This window comes from Maylandia zebra, linkage group LG15 (genome assembly GCF_041146795.1).
Source record: "Maylandia zebra isolate NMK-2024a linkage group LG15, Mzebra_GT3a, whole genome shotgun sequence".
NCBI classification, from domain to species: Eukaryota; Metazoa; Chordata; class Actinopteri; order Cichliformes; family Cichlidae; genus Maylandia; species Maylandia zebra.
This window is the reverse complement of record NC_135181.1, coordinates 9756433-9765671: the sequence shown is the minus strand read 5'-3', so window position 1 is coordinate 9765671 and position 9239 is coordinate 9756433. Positions and strand designations below refer to the sequence as shown.

At 39.8% G+C, this 9239-nt stretch overlaps 1 protein-coding gene across 1 annotated transcript; it reads left to right on the top strand.

The window, feature by feature from the left end:
- Positions 1-72: 72 nt before the first annotated feature.
- Positions 73-8842, top strand: LOC101484831 (sphingosine-1-phosphate phosphatase 1). Its single transcript, XM_004541841.3, has 3 exons — positions 73-1108; positions 5385-5474; positions 6649-8842. The coding sequence occupies exons 1-3, from the start codon at positions 422-424 to the stop codon at positions 7198-7200; spliced, it is 1329 nt and encodes a 442-aa protein (XP_004541898.3). The 5' UTR covers positions 73-421; the 3' UTR covers positions 7201-8842.
- The last annotated feature ends 397 nt before the right edge of the window (positions 8843-9239 follow it).

The window sequence follows — 9239 nt, the reverse complement described above, 5'->3', positions numbered from 1 at the left end:
CATGTGTAATGTGCAACATGTTCAGCAGGGGGTGCTAGCTGAACATGTGCATTGGCCTGACAACATTAAATCAGACGAAGAAGAATCCTAGCAAAACGAGGAATAACGGCCTGACGCAGTTAGTTGTTGTTTGTATGAGTTCGCGTTACATACCCTGCGAAGTAATGGTTAACTGTCACGGATTTTGTATGCTCGGGGCCAGAGTTTCCATGCTGTCATTCAAGGTCGGTGCTTTGGTTGCAGGTAGCAGATAGAGGCGTTCCTAGCCGCTCTGCTAGCTCGGTTTGTGGTATTTTGTTTGAGAGGAATGCAACGGCCGCCGAGCTGCACTTCTGTCTAGCTTCCTGGATAATGAACTTCGCTTTTTATGACTAAATAGAGTTAACTCCTGTTTGCTAACTGATATAAATTATTTTAAAATATGGCGAACTTTGTAAAGACGTTTGTGCAGATATGTAATTATCTACAGGACCCAGAACTTGTAGCAAGGTTTCAACATTTCTGCGGCGTTGAAGGAACATTTCCGGATGCACCGAAAGCACCGGACAGCGGGGTGTCTGAGCCGGACCGTCCGGGGCTGAGGAAGCGGGTCCAGCAAGGTGCAAAGAGCTCAGATGCAGGTGTTGGAAATGGAGCAGCCGGAGATGGTCCCACGCCGCAAGTTAACGGGATGCTGGGAGACGACACCACCGGGCCCGATAGCTCATCAGCAGCAGCAGACTCAGAAACCACCATAGCAAAACCCCTCCGGAGGAACTCACTGACCGGAGATACCGGTCAGGAGTTCCTGATCCACAACAAGTTTCTGTTCTACCTGTTCACGTTTGGCACTGAGCTGGGCAACGAGATGTTCTTCATCATCTTCTTCCCCTTCGTCTTATGGAACATCGACGCCCTGGTCAGCCGGAGACTCATCGTGGTCTGGGCCTGGAACCTGTTCGTGGGACAGTCCACCAAGGACATGATCCGCTGGTCCCGACCGGCCTCTCCTCCTGTGGTAAAGGTGGAGGTCTTCTACAATTCCGAGTACAGCATGCCATCCACGCACGCCATGACGGGCACGGCCCTGCCTTTCTGTCTCTTCATGCTGACCTACGGACGGTGGCAGGTGAGCATATGTACACAGTCCAGGTGCTTTAATCGGATTAAAAAAGTGTAATAAATATATATGTCTGTGAAGGTTCTCAGTCATCCAGGTCATCGTAGTCAAAGGAGCTTGCAAAGAAAAGCGTCTGGACTTCTTTAAGTTGCTTGAAGACGTTTCACCTCTCATCCGAGAAGCTTGACTAATAAATATATAGCTAGACAGACCCCAGAAGAAGAAAAAAAAACCCAACTAAATTACAGTGTCCAGTAGAAGTTTTTCCCCACTGACCTCTAGGCGACTAGATCAGAGCTTCACTGGCTCAGTTTGTCTGTAGCAGCAGTTTGATATTTTACTATTATAAGATATGCAATTTAAAAAAAAAAAAAAAACCAAAAAACTTTTTGTTTGATTTGTTAGAGTTTGACAGTGGACACAACCCCAAAGATCTTTGTCTCCAGCGGGGGTATTTTCTGTCCCAGAATGGACAATTAGGGAGTTGAATGTTTCATTGTGCATGGTGGTCAGCATGATCAATCCAAATAAAACTATGATTACTGTAGTTAAAGTTGTAGAGAGACTCCAGTACTCTCCGACTGTCTGTGGAAAAACAGAGATCCCACTTGTCCCAGTTTCATAGCAGAGTGTTCAAGGCACAATCCACACAATGGCTTTCCTCTGGACAGGAACAGGCCTGAACAGGATGCATATGCTTTGTATGCACACTGTTACACCCCTGGAGTTTGAATCCCCAGTGTTGCTTTATGTTTTTACTACAAAGTGCTATTTGATACATCTGCTGGTCCTGCAAAGTGGATCATCCTTTAAAATTATAATCATCTTTCAGAAAACTGAAATAGTAAGAGAGATTTCTATAGCTTATCAGAATTTATCATTTAAGACCAACACATAAGTCTGTATTCTGTTAAGGGGGAAATTATTGTTCAGCTATGGCAGCCTGTAAATAGTCAGTTGGCAGTTTTTTGGACTGCCTGTCTCTCTGCTGAAGAGTGTTTCTTGTCAGATTGGGCAGTGTAAAAAAATATGTGGTGCAACCGGTCTTAGGGCTACTCATGTTTGTGTTGTTGTCAGTCCACTAGCCAGCCGTGGAGAAGATTGAAGCTATAACATACAAAGAGCTGAAGTGAAACTAAATGTTAAAAACAATTTAAAAAAATGTCCACTGCAGCCACTGCCTGTATGTTTTATACTGTATTTTTGTTTTCTTTGATGCTTTTTTTCACACTTCTCACATTCCTGGTGAACTCTGAAGCACAGGGTCATCAACACTGATCACTGTGCAGTTGGGATTTTGGAGGACTGTACAAAAGGATGTTTGCATTTGCAGGTGCACTAGATGTTACTTTCAGCTGTATAGCAGAACTTTTTGGCTTAGAATAGACTTTTGTGATATGACTGCACACAGGTGACTGCTTGTTTAATCTGCATATATTCAAGGACATGAGTCTGTGTTGACTTAAAAAAAAAAAGTTAATATATTTTCCTGTTATTTTATTTGGACATTTGATAAACAAAAATGAATTTTAATCCAGTACAGGCCACTTATGAAACCTTGTTGTAAATTGCACTCTTAATGATTCTACTTTGCAAAGGCAACATTTTTATTTTTGGTTGCTCAAATATAAAATATGCGGGATATGCAAGAGAAATGCTGCGTAAGCATGCCTTTTAGCAGTTTCAGTTCTTTTTGTGTCAGGGTGACACTTGGTGAACTTTTTTATTTTGTAATATTTCAGCCATAAAAATGATTTCTAAAGGTTGCAGATGCTCATTTTGGAATATTTTCAGAGCATCTGTCAAATACTAGCTTGCTTTACTTTTACTGCGATCTCAATACAAAGCTTTTCCAATTTTTATGCTACTCAGTGAAACATGCTATCTTCAGAAATGATTTGTAAATGTGGAATTCCAGGTCAAGGCATGCTCTTTGAACACCATTGTAAATGCTTTTCTTCTTCATGTTGCCTTAGATTTCAAAGGTCTAGCTTTAACACAGGATATGAGGACACTTTGATAATTCACGGCACAGGTGGGCAGAGGTGCCAAGTTCCCAGATGGGGTCCAAATGTTTTCTTTTTTGTTTAGTTTTTTCTTTTCATGTAAACTTGACATTGAAAAGCGCAAACCAACAGAAAGCCCAGCATACACTATTTTGTGCAGGGCCCCTCGGTCTCAAAGAGCCGGCCAATCCGACTGAAGGACTGCCATTTAAATCCCAGTTAGTCTTCAGTGACCAGTCTTTAATGAAGAACAGCACAGCTTAGATCAAATCGTAACAAAAGCTGTAATATATCAAGCTAATGCTTTGATTTGTGCCCCTAACAAGACATTAAAGAAGTGGACTGACAGCTGGATTACAGAGGTTCACATAAGGAGAAAGAACCAAGCTGTGTTTTGTTTTTATTTAAATGAACAATATCACAATATCAGAGCAAGTGCAGGAAGCAATGAATGCGCTTTGGGAGGAGAAAGTGTCAAAGGTATCCTGTGATTGAGTCGGTTTTCTAGGAAAGTGGGCGGGGAAGTCCAGTTCGACCAGATCGAAGAACACAAAACATTTTTTTTCCAGCCTTCATGCTCCAAACAAAAGGGATCCACTGCCTGCATAGTCAGTTAAAATGGTTTGAACTTAAAACGCATCAATGAATACAGATAAACATGTGTCTAAAGCTGTGAATGGGTTATATTGAGTGATGAGAACTTTTAATCAATAAATGACCAAAAAAAGAAATGGACTCTGTCCCAAAATAGAGGTGGCAACAACTCTTAAATGCAACTTTGAGTAGTGAATTCATCATAAAACTACAGTTAATGCTTACCTAATCTTTTTTTTGATTTGAAAGACCTCATTTTTTCACACCTGTCTTTCATTTGCCTCACTATGTTTTCCTTCACAGTGGTACAGTAAAACAAGCCTAAGTACACGAAGCAAACATAACAGGGGTCCATTATGTCTCTTCTTAAACTGTTATTTCTATTTTGTGGACACAGCAGAGACAAAAACAGGAGCTGCCTAAGAATTTGGCCTGTGTCGTTTCTTTGAGCAATGGCAGAGACAAAAGTAAGGAACAGAGAGGGAGAGGATATAAAAGGGGGGTTTGTGCCGAGAGATAAAAAGAATGGAAAGAGAGAGAAAGGAAGGTCAGCACCAGGGAGGAAGCGCTCAGTACCTGATTAAGTGTGTGTTGATGGTACACCTGCAACCAGGCCTTGAACTGAATGAATGTAGCTCTCTGAACTGCATGAACCTTCTTCCGTGTTAAGTTGCTGCAGTGTCAGGACTTCAGAGGAAGAGGTGAAAAATTTCAGAGAAGAAGGTTACAAAAGGTTTCAAAAGATAAGATATACACCATAAAAGCTGTCATAGTATGGCGGGAGGGTTATCTAAATATATAGATGACAATTTGGCTGATAGCCAGTGCGGCTATTTGGTTTTAATTTTTGTTTTTTGGTGTTATTTATTATCCGTTTTGTGCCAGAGGTTTTATGAAAATAACCCAGCTGGTGTAAAGACTTCCAGCTTTTCTTTGCACTATTTTTAAATCTTTAGCCAAAGCTAATATGGAACAAGAGATAATCATTGGCCACTGCCATTGGTAAATGGCTTCTTATTTGCTGATAGGCTGAGAGCCATCTCCAAGGCCAATATTTGCTAGAATTGATTGTTGGTTTTTCAGTCAGTCCAACTGATTGGTTCAGAGGATGAAGCAGCTAATTTTTTTTTTCGTCTTGCACCACGGTGAAGCTGACATTTGTGGTTCTGAATTAAATATCTCAACAACTTTTTCCAGGAAATCTGTAACTCTTTCACGTCCACCCACGATAAATATTGATCAAGCTTAACTCGAATTTTCGCACACAGATAAAATCAGGTCGTAGTTTACTCTACCAATAGTTTAGTTTACATTTAGTTTACACAAGTGATGCCATTCTCAGCTGATAGTCGTGTCATGTTACTCAGGAAACGCTGAGTAAGGTGCTAATCATGGTAAACAGATGTCTCAACATTGCTGCAATTGTGAGCATGCTGATGTTAGCATTCAGCTTTTGATGCACTACTGTGACAAAGGGCAGACTAATGGAGACTCAGTTGTTTTCACAACACGTTTTCAGTGACCCTTGCATCAGTTTCAAATACAATATGCGTTAGGTTGCTGATCACAGCAGTTTTTAAAGCTGTGATTTCCACTGATGGTGAACATCCTGGGTAGCTTGGCTTTGTTCCAATTAAGACATCTTCTCAGCTTTTTTTTAATGCATTCTCTGTTTTCTCTTATAGTATCCTTTCCTCTTGGGCTTCTGTGTGGCTCTCAGCTGGAGTGTCCTGGTCTGTGTAAGCCGAGTCTACATGGGGATGCACTCCGTTCTGGTAAGCAGCTGCAGTTTTTAACCTGAAATTAAATGTTCTCAGTGGTGATCCTCATTCAGCATCTTTTACTTCCATTATAGCCTGCAGGCATTTGCCTTCTTATACTATAGTCTTAGTGTAGCCTCAATATGAAACTTTGGTAAGGCAAAATGCATTTCTGAGAACTTCCACTGTCACGATACCTGCTGCGAGTGGCGTGCATATCTCAGATATCACTTGCATGCATACTTAAAATTACTTTCGGTCCAACTGTTGCAGTGAGAGGAGCTGTCAGATGACTTTTAGTTGAAAACAAAACATTATTTTTCCAATTGTTAGTATCAAATTCATTTTTTTCTGATTACTTAATACATTTCCTGTTGCGTGTAGCAGTTAGAGGAAGTAAGTGCTTTTTTTTTCTTTTTTCTTTTTTTCTTTTTAATCTGCGTACCATACTGCTGGGTTTTGGAAACCTCTGATAAAAAACATCTCTTGGCCTTTGGTTAATGGTCTTTCAGGCTGGCTTTTTAGGGAAAAGGTAAAATTTATTGTAATTAGGGAAACCTTGGGAATTTGGAAAAAGAAATAATCCTGAGAAGGGTTTAGTAATAATTGTTATTACTTTTTCCTGGATTTATTTAAATATAATTTGAAGATGCAGTATTTTAGCATTTCTGCATTGTCACTAAAACACAATGCTAAGCCCATTAACAGATTTATAACATAAGTATGACGTTGACATTTATAATTCATGGAACATGATGTTAACAGAGCCAATAAACAAATTAAAGCGCTGAGATTAGATTAGATACTGTGACCTGCAAACCTGTGACCTGGTAGCAGCTCTATGGAGATACTGCTTCCTCCAATGGTAACACCTGCTCATCTGTCAGCACCTCACCTGATCCTAACTGGACTTTTTTATGACTGTGGAGTAATCTGCAACTTAAAGGACATGTTTCATGGAGGAAAGTGTAATTGTAGCACCTCCTACAGGACAGGTAGCAGCAAAGCATTTTTTATTTGGTTGTTTATTGGATGTGTGTACTACTGTTACTTTAAAAAAAAAAAAAAAAAAGTTGTTATTAAACATATATCATCAGCCCTAAATATGCTTTGTCAGCACTCTGTCTTTCCTTAAATGCTACCGAAACTGTCTTGCTTCTTTACAATGATTTATGTCCCTGTGTTTCAGGAGGTAATCACTGGCTTCCTGTACACCCTCCTTATTCTCGCCTTCTTCCAACCAATTCTGGGGAAGATTGACAACTACTACATGATGGGCAGCTACGCTCCACTTATGATTGTCATATCACATGTGGGCTTCGGACTTGTGGCTTTCTCTCTGGATTCGTGGAGCACCTCTCGGGGCGATACAGCTCAAGCTCTGGGCACTGGGGCAGGAGCTGCTTTAGCTTCCCACGTGAACTATCAGCTGGGCCTCCAGCTGGATCCTCCACTGTCATCGCTTCCTCTAACATTGCCATCACTCAGCGTTAGCTTGGTGTTGCGCTCCATGCTACGCTTCTTCATCGGAGTCGCCGTACTCCTCGTCACGAGGATGATTATGAAAGCAGTGACTATTCCTTTCTTATGCCGACTATTTGGGCTGCCCATGGACGATGTAAGACGGGCGAGACAGCAAATGAAAGTGGAGCTGCCGTATCGTTACATCGTCTACAGTGTTGTGGGTTTTAGTTGTGCGTGCTTTGTGCCTCTCCTCTTTAAGATCTTAAGTCTTGCCTAACTGTTGTGTGCAAACTGCCATGTCCTGTTGATATGGTGAACATGCTGCTTGTTTTGACACAAGGGAAGGCTCTGTTTCTGCATGATTAAGGGCGTTTTAAAGGATAAGTCCTATGGTATTATGTGTTTCCATTATCGTTAAATCCCATCAAAAGACTAGAATCGGTAATGAATCGATTGACAGTGCGGTGTGTATCCAGCCAGAGGGGTGTACTACAAAGTCATATTAATGGTTTAAAGTGCCGTGTCGAGCAGCTGAAAGTTTCAGAGGGCTCACTCAGCACTAAAATAATTAACTTGAATTAAAATGTTTATTTTATGGCTCTGGGATAAATCCCAAGATTAATCATTTTCTGCAGCATTAATCTCTTGTCATTTATGTTATCTTCATGCATCACCAATTTATCATCTGATAACATCTCTGATCGACTAGGCAACAGACATAGGGAACCTTTTGTGCAGAAGAAGAAGAGTCACGTGACCTGTGAAATGCCCTCTTTGTTAGCACTCAGAAAACCTCGCCTAACAGAACGATAAGAACCACTGTTGTCATATCTGTTATCTCCAATTGTGGTTTTAGGTTTTGTTGAGCCAGCAGAGGCAAAGAAAGCCTGGCTATGGGGAAATTTGTTTGTACTACACCCCTCAGCTGTGACGTTTCATTACCATGAGAACAACCGCTCACGTATGCAGTCATGCTGATACAGACAAAACCACAAGTATTAATTATTTATGAATAATTACTTGCTAAAAACTGCAAAACCCACTGGCTTAAGTTTATGAGCTGGCAGCCATGCTCTGGAGGAGTTTAAAAGTAATGTGTCTTTTGGTTTTGATCTTTTTGGGGGATTTGTTGAATTATTAAATGGATGGGATATCACCTGCCTTATCCTTTAAGATCCACCTGTGCTCAACACATTTAAGTGTTAACTGGAGCTACTTAAATATAAAGTACTGTAATGATGCTCATATTCATCATTGTGGAATCTATTGTTCAAATATAACTTTTTTTTCTTTTTTTTGGAGAGTTTGACTCTTTGAAATTAAACCAAAATATGAATCTGTAAATCAAAGCGATGAAAAATACTGTAAGTATTTAAGCTTCCAGGCTTCAGGACATTTAATGATCTGTATGTAAATACGGAGGACTCTTTACCTTTTAGTGGGTCGTATATGTCATCACTATTTTTCTACATTTCCATATTCAGCGTTGTCCTGTGTAACTTTGGCCCAAATTTAGGTTAAGTCGATTGATAGTAGAGAATTAATGAAAAACAATATTTTTGATAAATTATTTTATCATTGTATTTGATGAATGGTTGGATTGGGAAACAAAGGAATATATTATTCATACTTTATTGCTCTGAATGCCAGAGACGTTTCAGTTCTCCTTACTCTCGCAGTCTGCAAAACCTTAGACCCTAAAAGTTGTCTGATTGTTGTAACTGTTTGTAATTTCTTGTGTTGTTTTAATAATCAGTCCGAATATCAATGCCCGACTTATATCAGAACATGTAGGGCTATTTATAGATCTGCTATTTCCATCAGTTCTCCCATTTTTTTTTTCTCTTGTTGTCTGATACCTGTGTATATTTAAAACATTTGGAGACAATAAAAAATAAAATATTTTAAAAAGAAAAAAAGAGTATTTTATTTTGTTGTATTATAAATAAATTCAGGTGAAGCCACTCACAACATAGATGGGAGACCTGTCCACAATGTACCCCATCTCTCACCCAGTGATGGCCAAAACATGGATCTGGATAAGCGGTTAAGAAAATTGATGGAAACCATTTAGTGCATCTGGGATTTTTATGCTAGTGTGTTGTGTTTTTTAATATTGTAAATATTGTGGCCAAATGGACAAAAAAGAAGACATATGCACTTAGAGACTGTAAAATCTTAGATTTCTGTTGAAATTACTTTGAAGGCTCTCAAGACATCATCTCTCAGGAAAAATAATAAATAAATAAAAGAATTTCACCAAACGTGACTCTTGAACTTGTCATTCCACAATGGAAGCAATTTGTTTTTGTGCCA

What these genes read in the sequence shown, in the direction of transcription:
- LOC101484831 (XM_004541841.3), top strand. Translation starts at nt 422, where the DNA reads ATGGCGAACTTTGTAAAGACGTTTGTGCAGATATGTAATTATCTACAG. An exon ending in TGACCTACGGACGGTGGCAG is followed by an intron (nt 1,109 to 5,384) that starts GTGAGCATATGT and finishes TTTCTCTTATAG; the next exon opens with TATCCTTTCCTCTTGGGCTT. An exon ending in TGGGGATGCACTCCGTTCTG is followed by an intron (nt 5,475 to 6,648) that starts GTAAGCAGCTGC and finishes CCTGTGTTTCAG; the next exon opens with GAGGTAATCACTGGCTTCCT.